Below are 18253 nucleotides of genomic sequence, written 5' to 3' on the forward strand. Positions count from 1 at the left end.
ATACGAATTCTCATTGTAGCCAATTCTAACATCGTCCAAGTTCGGATACGCACACCCAGGGTAAGTTTTCCCATACGAAATTTACTCGCCAGCTGACCATATATAAGACCCGCCGCCGACAACCAACCTGCCCAGTCGTTAATTGCTTTTTCACCTGTCAGTACCTAACTTCCATGGCAGATTAGACAGCCCCCACCAGGTCGTTGCCAGAACTAACTATGGAGGAATCCGGGATAGAGCACGCGGCGGAAGAACAGATCTCAAGGGTGGTCAACGAACTCTACCGGGTCACCAACGAGACATACAGAATCCGGCGGGAATTATACCTGGCTGATACACCTCCCCCCACTCCGCCGTCACGTTCGTCCATGCGCAGCCCCACGGGGCCCACATCCCCGACGACCTCCTCTTCTTCGCCCTCTTCTTCGTCTTCGGCTTTTTTTCGACCTCGGCTTCCTCGTCGAGCGCCGCCTCTCCGGCATCGTCGGCCGCTCCGTCTCCGACGCCCTCGCACGCCACGTCGCCCGTGCCATCGCCGGCGCCATCTCCGGTACCGTCGTCACCACCTCATCCGAATCCCCCCGCGGCCCATTTCGAGCTGGTCCCGGACGTGGAGCTCACCCCACGTGGACCCCGCATCAGCGTCACCTTTGAGGACCCGGACGCGGTACCCTTCATGTCGGATACCGACTCAGACTCGGATTCGTGCGTACCTACTGCACCTGCAGCGGAGCAAGAACATCAGGACCCGCGGGCGGCGGCGTCTGATTCGGACTCCGAGGTGGACTGGAGCGGTGTCCGACCCATGGCGCCGCGATTCACCCTTTCGCTTCCACATGGGGACAGCCTGGAGCGGACCAGACAACGCACCGCGGACACTGTGGCTGCGGTCATCGGCTGGGTAGCCTCGAATGTCGACTTCATTCCGCCGACCTACCCTAGGAGAAGACCGAGACGACTTCCGCGGGGGCGACCGAAGAGGTACAAGAAACGAGCGCAGGAACCATAATTTAAACGCGACTGTACTCTCTGACTGGCTCTCGACTCGGTCCGTGAAGATCGGAGGTTCCTTCCCCCTCTTCCCCCTTTTTTTTTTTTTTTTTTTTTTTTTTTTTTTTGTTGTCTACCCTTACATTTGTCTTTTTTGTATTTCTTGGTCTCGATCTCTGTTGGTCCTTCTCCTCGTGCGCGTGAACTCTGGGTCCTCGAGACGACACCGGGCGCCTGGTTGGCGTTCCCTGCGGCCTGGGGTTCCCCCGCTCGAGGCCGGACCGACAATCTACTCCTACATATTTCTTTTTTTTTCTCTCTCATTATTTCAATTCCTGCCAAAAGCGCAATACCCTTATTTTTACCTACTCTAGTTTCCTGGACTTTATTGGTCCGAACGACACGTCAAGACTGACACTTTTAGTTATTTAGTTTCCTGGACTTTATTGGTCCAATCCCCAAATTGAGACTGACAACTTAGCTATGTATTCATTTTGTTTATTTTTCTTATACCTATTGTTACCTAATTGTTACCTCAATAAACCTGCTCTACGGCTTTTGCCAATTGTTTGTAAAGTGAACTCCCTTTTCTTTCTTCTCACCTAGTCTGTTTTCTTGTTTCGGCTCTTCTCTTCTCACCTTTCTTCGCTTTACAACAAATTTTATTAGAATGTAGGTTATGTTGGTTCACAGGAGTGTCTTCAACATCACAAGACGTCACTTTGTATTGTATACAGCCCTTGTATTTCTACATTCTCCAGCTAATTTACTGAAAGTACCAAAGTCTGATACCTGATCTACCTTGAGGATATCGTATCATTGGACTGTTGCTATCAGACATGCTATGCTATAGGTACATGGGAACAGTGAATGTCGGGACATGCTATAACACAGACATGCAACCCGCTCGACCACTTTCTTTCCAAACTTTCACATCTCAGCATTGATGTTTCCCTGACCGTCAATTATGTCTTTCTTTAGTCTGATTATTATTATGACCAGTAAAGCCGCAATGATTATAGACTAGCCACTAGTGTGTTAGTGTTTAGTGGTGGACGAGCCAAGATGACCATGTTATTCCTGCCTCATACCCGCAGGTATGTTATTCCTCTTGCTATACAGACTACAAACAGGCTGTAGGTTCATCATCATAGGTGTTTATAGCAGGTAGAATATATTTAATAGACATTAGGTTCTAGTTTGTAGGTTATCAATACTTATCATAGGCACTGCTATTGCTATGTAGATAATCTTGGTTAGAGCGCAGTCAGATTTACTTCTAATCAACAATTTTTCATTTACCTGTTAGGTATATAGTTTGTCTAAGTAAGTACGTCTGTAATAACATAAAATATTCTTCTTCCGATTCTTTGAGCTATCACGGGTTTTAAAAAATTTTGTTGTTGAAGAAGAAGAAGAAGAAGAGGTTTGATAGAGGCTAAGGTCTTATCGTCGCTAAATCGAAGAGAGAAGAAAGACAGGATTAGGACAAAGCTAGCCGTTCCGAGAACGAACATAATTCGTGCAGGATAAAATCCGCCCCGGGCGGAAATCGAACCCGAAGGCAGACGCTCTACCAACCAAGCTAACTAGGCGGGCACCTAACCCATATTATTTTAAGATTTCTTTTAACCGTGTATTTTTTACAATGGCATGTACCTACCCGTTTTTTCAACATTTTGTGGTAGGCAGTAGGTACAAGATCTAAAAATTCTAAAACACACTCATTAGGTCAATGATGGTGTAAAATTTCGGACTGATATCATGCTTCAGCCAGTCCAATTACACATTCGAAGTTTCATTCTCCATTCTGATTTTCATATTTTTTGATCCACAAATAAATTTGCTCCCGCTTTACAACAAAATAAATTTGTCTTCTAAATATTACCTATTAATACCTACCTAGGTAGATGGTTAAAACACTTTCCTTGTCTCCTTGTCATTTCTTTTTGGAATAGTCACCTCTGAGGCACTGCACCACACTCAACGAACAGGTAAGACGTATAATTTTTTGAGAATGCCTGGAAAATATTTGAGATATGCAATGTGCTAGACACAATGGATTTATTTCCAGTTTCCACTTTCCAGGTTGATTTTAGTACAAAATTCGTAGATAAAATTGAAGATATTATTTGATATCTTACCTTGTAGTTGAACCTGTTCTTCCAATAAAACTGCATGGTCTCCACTTGTACTTCCATACATCTTATTGTGATGAATCAGGATCGGAGCTATTTCTATGCAAGACATCATTTAACATTAGAGTCCGTTATCAAACCGGAGTTTTGGGGACGGAAATATTATAGGGTCCAAAGCAAAAAAATAAAATAAAAGAAGAAAAAAAGAAAACATACTGTTATACCCAGGCAGGTAATTTTATAATAATAATTTAAAAAACCGGTAACCTACGTTAATTTTTTATAGTATGTACTTAGGTACATATTTCGAGGGGAGAAATGTGGCCATGTATTTTTTCCTGTAAGTGCACCCATTTTTAGTTCCCAAAACTAATTGTTGTTAAGACCACCTTTTCGTTTTTCTGGAATTCAAATCAGATTATTAATGTCCTCACGAGACTGAGTGCACCCCGAGATATTCGTACCTAGCTAAGCAGCACGTGATATACCAGACGGTCACCCATCCAGACACATACAACGCACAACGTTACTGAACTTGAGTGTTCCACTAGGAACTGGTATATTCAAAGTCATAATTATAATACCTAGCTGGCTTAGGTAGCGATGTTCACACAAACGTTTTATACGTTCATAACAATACAAAATAAGGGTAGGTATACCCTGCTAGCCTACTACCATATGGACAAAATTTTCCTTAAAAAAAAAAAAAAAAAAATCTAGGTATTGCTCTTAATATGAAAACTTGTTGGTACCTATAAGTCTACAAGTAGAAAAAAATCAAAGTAAGTAGGTAGGTAGGAAAACCTGGTATTTACGTATTTCGGTAGACATGCTGACTTGTGGACCATATGTTAGAAACACGCTTCATACAATATGGCTTCTACATGTACAGATTACGTAAAGCAAACAACTGGTCAACTCAACAGAAAAACACATTTGATTTTTTATTTGAAAATATTAACACCTTCAAAAATAATAATAATAAAAATGTTTATCGCGATTAAATGTTTTTTTAATTTGATAAATAACGGAAATATTTTTTGAGAATGAAATTTATTATTGTTTTGAGAAAAAATGAACGCGATTTTTTATTATTGTAAACTTGAATAAGAAGCAGCTCTGTGATAGTAATGATAAGACATGGCCTTGATAATACACAACACAAAAAGCATGCGCTCACCATGAGAGAGAGAGAGAGAGAGAGAGAGAGAGAAAGCGTCTCCGGGTATTGCCTTGAATATCATTATCTTGGTTAACATTTAGGGAGAGAGATTATCTCGGGAGGATACTCTGGTACCACCATATGGAATGTGTACCTATGAATATCTGCTACACATATGTATAGTCTGTAATACAATTTGCCCTCATGTCACGTCAGAGCAGTGTAACTATAATGAACGAAATCACCTACCTCTACCTATATTGAACCACATCTTTCCGACTCCCCATGAGCTCACGTGAGGTGAGTGTATTGTGTAAATTGTGTTTCTACCTTAAGTCGGGTGTCATTTAGTTCAAGGTCGTTTAAGATACTCCATTAGGTTAATATGATAATGACTATCTTAATATGCCGGTAGATCCGTAGCTGGTAGCTATGGAATATTATACAGATTACTGCTTGCTATCAGAGGCACACAGATTGACTACTGTTGAATAATTTCGGAGTCAGGGGCGTATTATAAGATCAACGATCAACTTCAATTTATTTAGTTTTTCAGACACCTATAACTTCTTCTAAAGCTGTGCTCACACATAGTCAATGGCTGTCGGTCAATGTCGACTGAAACCGTCCATACTGCCTCAACAACATAGATTCACCTCGTCTATCAACGGCCGTCGACTATGTGTGAACACAGCTTAAGGAGAGTAGTTATTAACCCTAGTATGCACATCTGGGTCGGATCAGACCCGAGGTCTTCTAAAAACTTTCATCTTTTCATAACTTTTTTCTCGAAAAAAAGAACACCAAGATTTTTGATTCAATAATATTTTATTCGAATTTAATTTGAATTTTTATTTATTTAAAATCACAAAGGTTTGAAAGCATGTCAACATTTAAAATAATACGACGGAGACGGTCATGTAGAAAAAAATAAATGTAGTTATCTATCTATCTATTTATTTACAACAAATTCAGAAGAAAATAAATAATTACAGACGTAGACGAGTAGGTACATAATTATCTTGTATACATTGTTCCAAAAAATAGCTTAGAAAAACAGAAAGCAAAAATAATGATTTACCAAAATCAAAATAGAAAATTAGGGTCTATTTGTGCCAAAAAAATAAAGTCCAAAGTTGATTGAACGGTATCATTTAAAGCAATAAACAAAATGAAATTTTATTGTACAGTGTTCAATGTTTTGAATATAAAAATCCATGAAAAGGCCATATTTTTTCATAAATAAATTAGGGACATCGTCAGCGGCAAGGGGATAGTACTTTGAATCTGGAACAATCCCGTGCTATGGGTTTTGCCGTTCCCACTTAGTGAGGTTAATGTAACGAGATGCCTAACTTGCCGAATAGAGCGTAATCCTCTCGCCACTAGAAAATTATCAGTTACAAAGTGAAGTAGGTAATACGCCTAGCAAACAAACGAGGGAGGTACCTAGATACTCTAGGTAGTTTATTTATCAAGTATGCCATGAATGTGCCTAGGCAAAATTTAGAATGTCTTATTCAGGTCTCGTGACTAGCGGGTTTCTTGTTGATGAGTGATTTCATCTTGTTGACGCATTTGTCCATGAAGTTCTTGGTTTTGGATCGTGTAGAGTCTGTGTCAGATGTCTGCGTTACGTCGGATATCGTATCCAATTCATTCTCCAGACTCACACTCTTGTTCACTTGCCCGGACTCCAGGGTTGAGTTCCGGGGCGGGGCAGGTTCTATAAGACCCTCTAGACTATGGGCACGGACAGGCATGTTGCCGGGACCCTTGCGGCGGAGTTGTTGAGACTTGGGGCTGGTGGGGGGACGCCAGGACGTGTGACTGGGCAAGTATGGAGAGGGACTCGAAGACTTGCGACGCCTGGGACAGAGGATGAGGAGGTAACGTATTAGCATGGAGTAGAAAGTGTATTCCACTCATGTTATGAGAGATGAAAGACATGGTAAAACTCGGACAACTAGTCTCTTGAAAAAGATAAAAAGGATCTTTATCCGAGTAAACAATCCTAGTTTGAAAATTGACATAGAAATAGTGAGCGTAGTACCTGGCGTGTGGCTCTAGTCAGTCAGGCCTACTACTTGTATCCCCATTGGATCCCTTGCTAGAATCATTGGAGTGCATTCTCTGGTACGTAGGAGCGTTGACTTTGTTGAGAATATTAGGTGTAGAGGGTGGATCAGATTTGACGCTAAGAGCAGAACGATAGGAGTTGAGTTCACCTCGCATGAAGCGTTCCAGTTTATCCACACACGCATCCTGGTAGTCGTGGATCCATCTGGAAATAGAGAAACTTTTAAAACTGACTTGCTTGGTTATAAGGCTGAACATTCCTTCACCAAAGGCTTAAATTCAGTGCCATAGTATCTACATTAATACTTTTTTAAGAATTAGACCTCAGAGCTCGCAATATTTAGAGCTTGAAAGTTTAGGTGATCTACTTCTTACTCGCAGTTGCATTCCTACCTGACTCCGTTGAATTTACAAATGGCTCTCATATCAGCTGGAAGTTGTTCTGGATCAGGCCAGGCAAAGTTATCCAGGATGGGTATGATATTACAGCCACTCTGTAGAGCTGCCACGATCTCTCGGTGTACCCAATCCTTACATTCAGATTCATTATCCTCCATACATCGATCCAAAGCCTTCGGTGTCAGGACCAGAAGAAAATTGCGAGCCTGAAACAAAATATTCAAGGTTACCTACATACATTAATAACTGAGACATGCCAACTTTTGAAACTATCCTAAAGGAACAGTGTATTACAGGGAACAGTGTACAAAATCTTAACGTTCGCGCCCCTCTCAGCAGACTTTAGATACCAGATTCCCACTAAAAGCTCAGTTGAGAACATGTTTTTGTCGTATAGATATGGTTTCAGTTAGCGTCGATATCTGTGTATTAACACCTGTTTTAAGGAAAAAGGTGTACAAACCTGTTTGATGCTCTGCAGGAGATTATTGTCGAATTTTCCGGCCTCCAGTCTTTCTACATCGATGAACACTTTGAACTGCCGTAGCTCCAGATGTACTTTGAGTAAACTGAAAACATGGACAAAGTTAATGGCATAAGTCAGTTGTGAATATTTGGTGGGTCAGTAATAAAATTTATATTCTAATATTGTACTATTATACATCTTATCTCTTTAATAGGTACAATTAGAATATATAAACTCAGGATTATTATAAAAAAAAAAAAAAAAATAAAAAAATACTAACTTTAGTGTAGAATCATAACACATTGGTAATATGGTTTCATTTATTGCTCACCTAGCAAGTTGAGATCCATTAGAACGTCGATAGCTGATGAACACATCCAGGTTTTTATCTGGATTATCCTCGTACTCCTTGTTCCATTCTCGTTCTATCTCATGGATTGCCTCCATGATTCTCAGTCTATGAATTGAGTTATGAATGCCACACTCGCATATCAGTTGTTCTTCTGATAGAGCTCTGAGGAAAAACACATCGTAAGTAAAAATGCTATGGTAAATATTTTGCAAAATACCCACTAAAGCTATCCTTTTTCTTGAAGTACCTAATTAAGTTTTTTACTTTCATTATCCTATAGGAAAGAAACTAGGTCTTTTCATTTATTAAACTTGAACAATCCTAGACTTGGTAAGGGTTGTTCCACTTTGGTTACACTCAATAAAAAAGGTTTCCTGGAAATCTATCGCACGTAACTTACTTGATGGAATCTTTGTCAACTCCAGCGTTTAACATGGAGTATGTGTAAATGGAAAACTCCTGGCCCAGGTTCAAGAGGAAATTGTTCAAGTTCGTCACATCCTTGGAACTATAGTCTGCCATCTTCTTCAGGTTTTGAAGCTCACGTTCAAAGCGTCGCCTCTGAATTCCATTATGAATGCCTATGTCATCACGCAGATGTTCTTCATTGAGTTGCAATAAGAGATCACCATCTACTCTACTCTCGACAAAGTTATTCGCGTACTCGGCAAAACCTGTAACATTGTGCAAGGGATAACATTGAGAGAGAGATGAACTTGTAATGGATGTTGTTAATCTCTAGTAAATTAAGGGGATGGAAAGATCCCCTTCTTATTTTTCATCTTTCCATTTACAAACTATATCAATATTAGATGTATTTCCCTCCTCTCCAGTTATCTCGAACCGAGATAGTAGGGACTTGTTCTATGTATACGGATTGAACTTACCTATTTGCCTCACCCACTCCCGTACATCCTCTGTACTCCACAGCGGTACTTGTTGACTTAGCTTATGAGGTACAGTTTCACCAATCAGTCTTAATGTTTGTGCGGCATATTTGGACGCTACCGCGTTAGGACAAGAGGCCACTTTCTTGAGCGGCTCTATCGCGCCAATTTCCTTGAAGATGTCTGTCTTGCCTTGTTGCTTCTTGATGCCAGCTTCCATGCAGAAGTGGAACGCTGCTAAATTCCGAGCCTCCTCTCGTTTAGAGCTCAACACTGGGACTAACTTCTGCAGCCAATTCCGATTCTGACCGTGAGCATGTGCTAGGTTTGACTTGGCGAATTCGGAGGGACTGTGGCTCATAACAAATGGTTCGACTAGATCTAGAGTACCGGACTTGAGAACGGCAGCTTCTTGGACTGTGGCTCATAACAAATGGTTCGACTAGATCTAGAGTACCAGACTTGAGAACGGCAGCTTCTATTTCAGTATTAGCTACTAGCACGGCAATGGCTAAACAGGCATAGTATTTGATGTTGTCATCATTGTGGAAGGCCAGAGGAAACAGCCACACGGGTACCTTGCGTTTGATCATGGCCTCTTGATTCTCAGCACCTGTAAATCAAAACGGTTTTACGTATAACAACAATAAACTCATTCTGTATGGGAAATTAATATACTGTCAGGAGAGTTTATTTGAAGCTGACTTTAACCGAATTTCAACTTAACCAAACGGTACTCTTGGAAGAAGGTACTAAAACATGTCTTCCCAAACACACCCTATCTTATTAGTTGTTCCTAATTCAATAAAATAACGTATTAAGTTGCAGATAACTCGATCAGGGCTCCAGTTCTTACCTCCATACAGTGACAAGTTGGCCAGGGCTCCAGCGCAATGTCTCAAAGTCTCGATGTCATTCTTTCTGCATTCGAATAGCACGGTGTCTAATCCTCCAAGACCTATGACGTCACTACATGTTCCTTCACTGTGCTTGAATAGATGCTCCAATATTCCTGCAACGGAAATAATATATATAAAATCATTTCAATTCAATCTATGTCTTCTATCTATCTTCGAGTTCAACACCTGTACTGACAGTAAGTAATGGTAAGTCGATGATGCGATATCTCAACTTTTTATCGGAAGCAATTATTCGGCCGTATGACTAAATGACGGACACACGTGAACCTACCAGTTCCGACTCTGGAATGCTCGACACTGTTGATATTCTTGGTGCAGACACATGCTACTCGCACCACCTTGTCCAGTCCATTCTCTACGACATGGTCCCTATTCTCCGTGGTCAAACATTGCTCTAGCAGTCTGGCGCTTGAGAATTGAAGATCCAAATCCTTTTCAACACAATTGCTGATGAGCAGATCCATTCCCCCGCAGTTACGCAGCGTGTTACCTGAAACATTCACAATCATTCAGAATATTCATGACAGAAATCAAAGCAGGATGAATGAATAAACAGGGGAAAATGTCTCTCTATTGGATACATAAGGAAAGAATCCAAGACGTTACAGAACGTCCTTAGGACCCGAGTCAGCCAAACGTAGCAGATAAAAACAAGAACCATCGATAAACATTTTAGAAATGGCTCTGAGGGTTCAATGTTGAATTACACACAGTATTTTTGTTTTGGCGCTATGGGATTGAGCATATAAAACCCCAAATCCAAGCTTTTGTCACCTTTTTACCCTATCAAATCCTTGTAATCGACTAGATTTGGATATTTATTGAACTTTTTAATCGTGGCGTTGTATAGTAGTTTAGGCATTTAAAAGTTTAGTACCTATTTTAGATGTTGTGGTTGACCGAATCAATCTGAGCATTAGATAAGTATACCTAATTAATAACTTACACAGGGAATATCCGATCTCATGTCCGTGTGTAGGTACTGCCCAGGCTTTCTGCATCAGATCATTCACCTTATCCAATACAGCCGGAGCTCGCTTCTCTTGATCACTACTGAAGTTCTGCATCACCTGCAAGTAAAGAATAAAACTTCTGAGGATAAACACTTCTTTCATGCTAAAGACTTTGATAGCAAATAGTTTGACACTGTCCTGCTTTAGAGGTTTTTTTATGAAACATTAAAGTGATTAAAGGTTTTAAAAAATTCTGCGAATCTGAAATGAAGGAAGCTGAAAACATTCTACCTAGAGAATGCCATTGGTAGAGAATGCCATAGTCATTAACCCCACCCTTGAACAAACTTTATTTTGTACTTATATGTACATTGTGTTACCATTTGTAAATATTTATTCTGTAAATAAAGTTTGATCTAATCGTTTAATACCTACACGTTTCAGATGAGTGACCATCTTACCTGTACAATATTTTCGAGACACCCGGTATACTTGGCGATGATAGCATCAATATTCTGTTGAGATACGAGGGAATTCTTGCTTAGTTTCTCCAAATCATCGAAATCCAAGTTGAGGATTTCATCAATCTGAGCAGCACTGATGCCACTCGAGGAGGCAGAGGATGTGATCATCTTGGTGGAGGTGGTCGTGCCATTTACCATGTGACTCATCTGTGGAAGAGGGATGAGATGATACTGTCAAAGTTTAAAAAAAAGACAGGAGGGAAAGGGAACAGCAATGAAGTTTTTATCTAATCAGTTGAAGACTTGTACAGGTTAGTGGTAGACTGTGGTACCATTGACCATTGCAAACGTATTTATTGTATTCCAACATCTACGTATGTGACCATATTGCTTTCGAATCTTCCATCATACCTATTATGAAACAAATCTGGAGCAATGTAAACAAATGATGCATAAAGATAAAGAGTATAAAGACTGTTCTCTCTGAGTTTAATCCTACGATGCGACGTCGTAAGTGCGTTCTACAGTTCATTGTACGAAATACTAATGAAGCATATACCGAATACATCTATCACTTACCTGGGAGGCTGATGTCATGAGGGACTTGGTCATACCCTTAGTAGTAAACTTAATGTTAGATTGGGCGGATTGTGCCGAGTGTTTCTCCTTGTTGAAAACTCCGGCTGATGTCACTGTATGTCGCTGCTGTTGAGCCGCCACAGCTTTCTGGAAGAAATGAAAATTTGAAATAAATATCATATGTAAGGTGTGATACCTTATTATGATATTATTTTTTATGATTATTTTATTTTTTAATATTACTTGCTGCTTTAGTTAATCGAAGAAAAAAAAAAAACAATACATTTATTACCAAGGTCGAAAAAAATATAATGAATTTAATTATTGAAATACGTAACTACAGATTACTACTCAAATACCTACTGGTACACTAGTCAAAAATTTGACTCGTAACAGTTGTAACTGTGAATGAAGTATGAAATACAGTACAGTACTTCATACAATATGACTTACAAGTACCTAGGTACATAATATTATTTACATATGTACATAGCTACAGTTGTTAATATCTTATCTCATAATATAGAAACAATAGCATGCTGCTTGCCGCGTGTAAATAATTTAAGGATATGAGATCATCTCGTAAATATGCTTCACTCACCATGTTTGTGTGTGATGTCTAGAAATTTAGAAAAGTTTATCTTAGTAAATAGAAAAAAAGAAGTTGAGAAAGCAGGTATATCTCTAGTTCCGGGTACCAGGGTTCAATTAATCATGCCCAAATCAGGAGTGAGAAAAATGTAACCAAGTGGTCTAAAGTTGAGAGTGGGGCAGTTTCTCACCGAAAACACTGTGCATATGGTACCTATACCTACATACGCTTGGTATCTATACTTTACTTACTTTTTCAGCTGTGAAAGATTCTGTCTGAAGTTTCATGCTGGCTTTGTTTAGATTTTGTGTTTCCTGCTGAGTGATATCCCCATGCGTGAGGGATTTCTGCTCCTGTCAACAACGAAATAAACACAACAAGGGATTATAATATTGATCTGGTTGATTATGAATAGATAGGTAGGTAATAATAATAAGTTTGAGGATGAGTTACCAACCGGGAACGCACACCAATCCAAAATGTGCAAATATTCCACTAGTTGAACAATCTTCGATGTTCCTATTGTAATGTTGCGAAGTTCTGATACCGATCATCTCATCGAAGATTAGCGAATACGCGACTGTATACACCCCTTTCTACGCTTCGGCACTGCAAAACAAGTTAAAATGTCACGAAAACTAGAAAGCGAACTACTTTTCCTTCGCGTATGAATTTTTGGTAACATTGGGTAGGGCTACTCGTACATAGAGCTAGAGTTCACTCTGGTCAACTATGGTCAAGACAGGCCCTCGAATGGTTTAAACTCCCATTGCCCTTGGGGTGAAAGCAAGTGCTCTCCTATTATTTTATTTTCAGCTTCCTTGGACAGTTATCCGGCAAAATTTTAAAACAAGGTAGGTACAGCTATAGTTTTTTTTTTTTTTGCTAGCTTCTAGTTTCACCAGGCCTCAAGCTTTTGAAACTAGTGGCGTCCGAATCCAGGTCAGTTGGTTGCTGGGAGTGCCATCGGGTTGACTCCGAGTTTTCGAGCTTACTCAGTGGTATTTCCAGAAAACAGCCAGGAACCTTAATTTTTCTTAGGTTTATTCTTTTATTATTATGTTAAGGCGGTCTCTTCCTGATCCCTTATGTGCCGCGTCCATTTTAATTTAGGACTATTGCACTGCTAGGTTTATTCTTTCTATTCTTTCTTTCTATACAGTTTCTTCATCTCAGGAGGATAGGGTAAAGTGTTACACTATAATCGGTTGCAAGGTTGTACAAACACGTCACACGTGGTGCAAATTGTTTGCCCGTATAATTATGGGACTTTTTAAAGAAAAGGACACAGAGATAGAACTTGGAAGAAGAATGATGAAGACACCTGATGATAATTATAAATATATACCTAATAGTGTACATACATATTATAATGACTGTATAATGATAATGACATTTTCAGTCTGGCACGTAATTAATGAACTAGCGTGATGGTGCGTGTTTCATTCATACCTCGAGTAATTACTTAATTATTAATTTGTTATTCCCTAATGTTCACACTATTTCCATGACCCCATAACTTACATATTATTTGATTATTTCACATCAATCAGAGTCAGAGACAATATTGTTTTAAAAAATAAAATGTGTCAAGTAGCTTTCAGGAGCAAACCACATACATAGACCTACCTCATCAGAGGACATCTTGTAATCACTGTAATATGTGTTGGTTAGATTTTAAGACCTAACATTAAACCAAAACGAAGTAATTTATTAGTTCACATCGCGAATCCACTGTCAGTTTGTATGATTTCTTGACATTTTGTTTCGCGTCTTTACGAGTATCGTATTCGTGTTTTATTCACAAGTCACATTTTGTAATTAGGTACCGACATAATATTGTGAGTGAGAAACGATGATTAGAAAATGAATTTAGGAATAATTAAATAGGTATCACAAATATGAAATTAATAGCATTTAGACCCATAACTACCTATATACCTATAGGTCTTTTTTATTAATTAATTTCCCGACTTTCCGATGTTACTCTCTGAATGGATCAACGTTATTCGCGGAACTGTTTACTGTTGACAATATTTCGCTTTTCCTCCTCCTCCTCCCCCGCCATTCATTCCGCTTCAAAAAACATTGAATTGTGATTTTTTTGATGTCATGATTTAAAAATAATAATACTTGAAATTTCTTGTCAAAGATCCAAGTGTCGTTAAAAATGTAGGTATAGGTACCCTGTGTTCCTGTGTAGGTACTATTAGCATGTTATGATATACCCTATTAGTGAGGTGGTTCATATACATAGTTAAATACCTGTAAATGCGTGGTCATTAGTATAAAAAAGTTATTGGAGGTGAACTGTGAATGTTCCTACCATGATTTTTTCAGAGTACGTAATAATAAATACTAAACTTAGAAAATTCACCCCCACTCTATGTGATAGACATAGAACATAATTATGATCTGCTAAATCTCAAGATCTAGGTAGAATTAGGAGAAAAAATCCCACATGATCAAATAACTAGAACTGTTTTATTAAAATAAATATCTGTACGTACTTCTGGTTGGTAGGTATACGAACGAGTGACCGCAGACCGCAGGGCAATTTATATACATATTATACATACGTGCTGTCCGCTATTTCGGGGTGCACTCAGCCGCGTAAGGATAGTTGAGGGGATGATTAAAACCTCAAGAGTCTCAGGAGCTCAGAACCAACAACAAAACCTAAAGTTACTCTTTGCTGATCTAACATCCTTTGAAATATCAGCGAACATTATTTACATGTAATCAGAATGTAATGGGCTAATGGGTATTACCTACCGGATTATTTTCTAACCGCATTTTGAACTGTGACGTATAGAAATGATTTGAAAATCTTCTCTGGAATTCACTGGTTCAAGCACAAAACAGATAAGTTTTTACCGTTTCAAACAACGCTAGAGCTTTCACCGGGTTTAAGCACAGGATAAATAGAAATCTTACTGTTTCAAACACTGGAAATGATATTTGAACTTTAAATCCACTACACTAAATCCGATTTCAAATAAGGTTAACACGAATAGGTAAATATGAGGAAATAGTGAAATAATTTTAGAATCAACGACACAACAAATTTTCTTAATTGAAATCACAAAACTTTGAATACCTGATAAGATTATGTAATAAAGTTTGAATAATACGATTATGTAAACCTCTAATAAACCGCGATACGTTTCTAAAGTCACTAGAAATCAGCGCGGTGCGATATGGTGAAATAAGGTCGGTGTCAGAATATACTAGCACAATAATCTCAATGTGTTGTTTGGATAAAATTAGCAAAAAAAAACTCAAACACTGTTCTTTCCCCTTCATGTTCCCACTATATGAATCAAATATTCACCATTCCGTGGAAACGTGAATGGAGAGAGAGAGAGAGAGAGAGAGAGAGAGAGAGAGAGAGAGAGAGAGAGAGAGAGAGAGAGTGTGGGGAGAGAGAGAGAGAGAGAGAGAGAGAGAGAGAGAGAGAGAGAGAGAGAGAGAGAGAGAGATTCTGAGGTCATAGGTAGTTTCGTGAGAATTGAGGATTACCTACTTGAGACAAATGAAAAATAATAATAATATGCGTAAGAGTTGTAGTACCTACTCCTAGATCCGTGCATTAAGTGACATTAAACTAGTTATCGTTATGCAGGTACCTATCTAATCCTAATACAGTCGAACCTGGATATAAGAGAATCCAGGGGACCACCCTTTTTTTCTAGGTTTCCACTAAATCCAGTTTCTCTTATATCGAGGTTCAGCATAGTGATTTTCTCTTATATCCAGGTTCGACTGTATTGATAACAATTTATTTGTAAATAGGTACTTAACTCCCTATAATATCATGTGTTGTAGATATCGAGGTTCAGCATAGTGAATTTCTCTTATATCCAGGTTCGACTGTATTGATAACAATTTATTTGTAAATAGGTACTTAACTCCCTATAATATCATGTGTTGTAGATATTGTCAGTAAGCTGTAAGCAATTTATTACCTACTATTCTCCACTCTAAACAACGTTCCTATCTCTCTGAAAATGTCCCTTCTGATCTATTTTATTGCTTTTCTTCTTCTTCTTCTTCTTCTTCTTCTTCTTCTTCTTCTTCTTCTTCTTCTTCTTCTTCTTCTTCTTCTTCTTCCTTTTCTTACTGCCCTCCTTCATATAGGTACGAACATCCCAGGAATTCAACATGTCAATATTTCTGAATCAGACACAAAACAAAACTATTCGATACTCAAACAGCCAGAAACCCTGTGACACTGCAAAACCCTGCAGCACGAAATCTCCCTCTCTCTCTCTCTCTCTCTCTCTCTCTCTCTCTCTCTCTCTCTCTCCCTCTCTCTCTCTCTTCCGCACGTCATGGATAGTCGATTATTACGAGAGTGTGAAGGCCAAAGTGTACAAAGGGGAGAGAGAGAGAGAGAGAGCGTTAGAAGGAGGTGGGGAGAGAGAGAGGGAGGAAGAGAGACATACATACCCACCACCAACATTCACCCAAATTTCGTTAGAAGGAGGTGGGGAGAGAGAGAGGGAGGAAGAGAGACATACATACCCACCACCAACATTCACCCAAATTTCGTGTCACACTTAGAATGTCGCATTTATAGTTCGGTGAATTTCAAACATCTTTGCAAATAATTGGCAATATCACATGAGAAAGAGGGAGCGAGAGGGAGAGCGAAATTTAGGGAGAGAGAGAGAGAAGGAGGAGTATGAGAGAGGGTTCCATGGAAATTCTAATACTGAAAGGTAGAATACCTAAATATAAATAAATAAATACTATAATATTATAATCTGCAGTTAGATTATGGAATTCTCTTCATAGGGATATAAGAGACTCACAAAGTCTAGGAGCATTCAAGACCTCCCTGGTGAAATATCTTAAAGGCTCACAGTGAAGGAAAAATTTAGTGGTTGGGTGGAAGAGCTCCTCTAGGAGAACCCTGCTGTTTGTCATGGCTTTGGGTCACGTGGTAGGTATATTTATTAGTTTTTGGCACACACTATGGTTGATCGTTAGAAATTAGGGAATGAGTGGGGAACTCAGGGGAGAATATAAAGGACGATTCTTATAGGACCTAAACTAAATAGACAACTCATGTGGTTCATTCCAAAAGGTAAAAGAAATACGCCCCACACATCGTCACAATATTGAATAATACCTAGATTACCTAGTATATTCATTGTAATTTATTTGTTGCACGCTTGGGCTATGGTGTGTCAATAATCATTATTATGCTGGGGATATCTGTCCCCCTTTTTTGTAAGTCCCTGATCGTCTGTTCTGAGAAATGAGAGATGGACAGCCTTCATAATAGTTTTACTTGAATTTTCTTAAATAATTTAGGTGATTATTTTGGGGAAATTTAATAAATCCCTTGACGAATCGTTCGGATTTCTTATCAAAAGAACATTTGTAATCGCCAAAGGTAATAAATTAATTATGGGTTCGTAAATTAATTAAACAAGAAGAACGATTTTTTCATTTTCTGTCCTATTAGCAATGTACTTAGGGTAAGTGTACCATTATTTATTCGCCCACCTAAGGGTTTTTCCAGACAAAAACACTTATATCTCTGGTCCTAATTATTTTGGAATAGTGATCTTAGGTTCATTTGAAGCGGAATTTAGTCCTTAATAGAATGTATTTATAGCGAATTAATAATAGTCTACCGATTTTCCGAAAATTTCCATCAAGTGAAAAAAGGCGAGTGTTCCTATTATTCGCCCACCTTTCAGAATGATGTTCCTATTATTCGCCCATTTGGTTCCAATTATTGGCCCACCTCAGGTTTTTGCCATATTTCTTCAATAAAAATTAACAATGGCTCAAAATTAATTATATGTGAGGTTGGAGGAATAAAATAGCTATTGATTGAGTCCATCACGGATATATTCACTTTAATAAAAAAAAAAAATAGAAAAATATTAAAAGAAATACCTATTTGAAAGGTCTACACCTTCAGAACCAAGTTACTATTTTTCGTCACCTTGATCCTAATATTTCTATAGACCATATCAGGAGGTGTTGACATGAAAACTTCCTAAGGGTGCTAAGTTTTGGAATGACAACCACGGTATTCCATCAACCCTCTCTCCCCTCTAACACTGTATGATAATTGATCGGCTTATGTTGCTGTTAAGAGGTTTGTGGTGAGGGGAATAGTGTGTCTACTCTTCCACCACAAATGGCTATGATGGAGGGGGAGTAACTTCCCCTCCCATCGCAGGGGTATGAAGTAGGGGATTATTTTGATAATAATAATGGTGTGACAAGATTTCCCACATAAATTCCCT

General features: G+C 38.9%; 1 protein-coding gene and 1 long non-coding RNA gene across 5 annotated transcripts; both read right to left on the minus strand.

The window, feature by feature from the left end:
* Positions 1 to 3175: 3175 nt before the first annotated feature.
* Positions 3176 to 4242, minus strand: LOC113465658. The gene is made up of 2 exons (XR_003390289.1): positions 3944 to 4242; positions 3176 to 3227 (listed from the first exon to the last, which is right to left on the minus strand). It is a non-coding gene; the product is annotated as an uncharacterized LOC113465658 (long non-coding RNA).
* Positions 4243 to 5514: 1272 nt separating this feature from the next.
* LOC103504912 (sterile alpha and TIR motif-containing protein 1) lies at positions 5515 to 15278 on the minus strand. Of its 4 annotated transcripts, none has more exons than XM_026820462.1 (15): positions 14757 to 15278; positions 12233 to 12334; positions 11390 to 11536; positions 10808 to 11017; positions 10340 to 10463; positions 9665 to 9883; positions 9330 to 9485; positions 8887 to 9086; positions 8474 to 8819; positions 7987 to 8260; positions 7566 to 7748; positions 7232 to 7337; positions 6763 to 6974; positions 6344 to 6574; positions 5861 to 6159 (listed from the first exon to the last, which is right to left on the minus strand). In XM_026820462.1, exons 1-14 carry the CDS (start codon positions 14775 to 14777, stop codon positions 6361 to 6363), a joined length of 2514 nt encoding a protein of 837 aa, XP_026676263.1. In that variant the 5' UTR covers positions 14778 to 15278; the 3' UTR covers positions 5861 to 6159; positions 6344 to 6360. The 4 variants fall into 4 exon arrangements, with proteins under 4 accessions (XP_026676272.1, XP_026676263.1, XP_026676269.1 ...); XM_026820468.1 differs by lacking the exon at positions 14757 to 15278 and adding an exon at positions 13611 to 13983; XM_026820471.1 differs by lacking the exons at positions 12233 to 12334; positions 14757 to 15278 and adding an exon at positions 11682 to 11698 and having other exon boundaries at positions 5515 to 6159.
* Positions 15279 to 18253: the final 2975 nt, after the last annotated feature.

The sequence above is a fragment of the Diaphorina citri genome, unplaced genomic scaffold (assembly GCF_000475195.1).
Source record: "Diaphorina citri unplaced genomic scaffold, Diaci psyllid genome assembly version 1.1 scaffold8, whole genome shotgun sequence".
NCBI classification, from domain to species: domain Eukaryota; kingdom Metazoa; phylum Arthropoda; class Insecta; order Hemiptera; family Psyllidae; genus Diaphorina; species Diaphorina citri.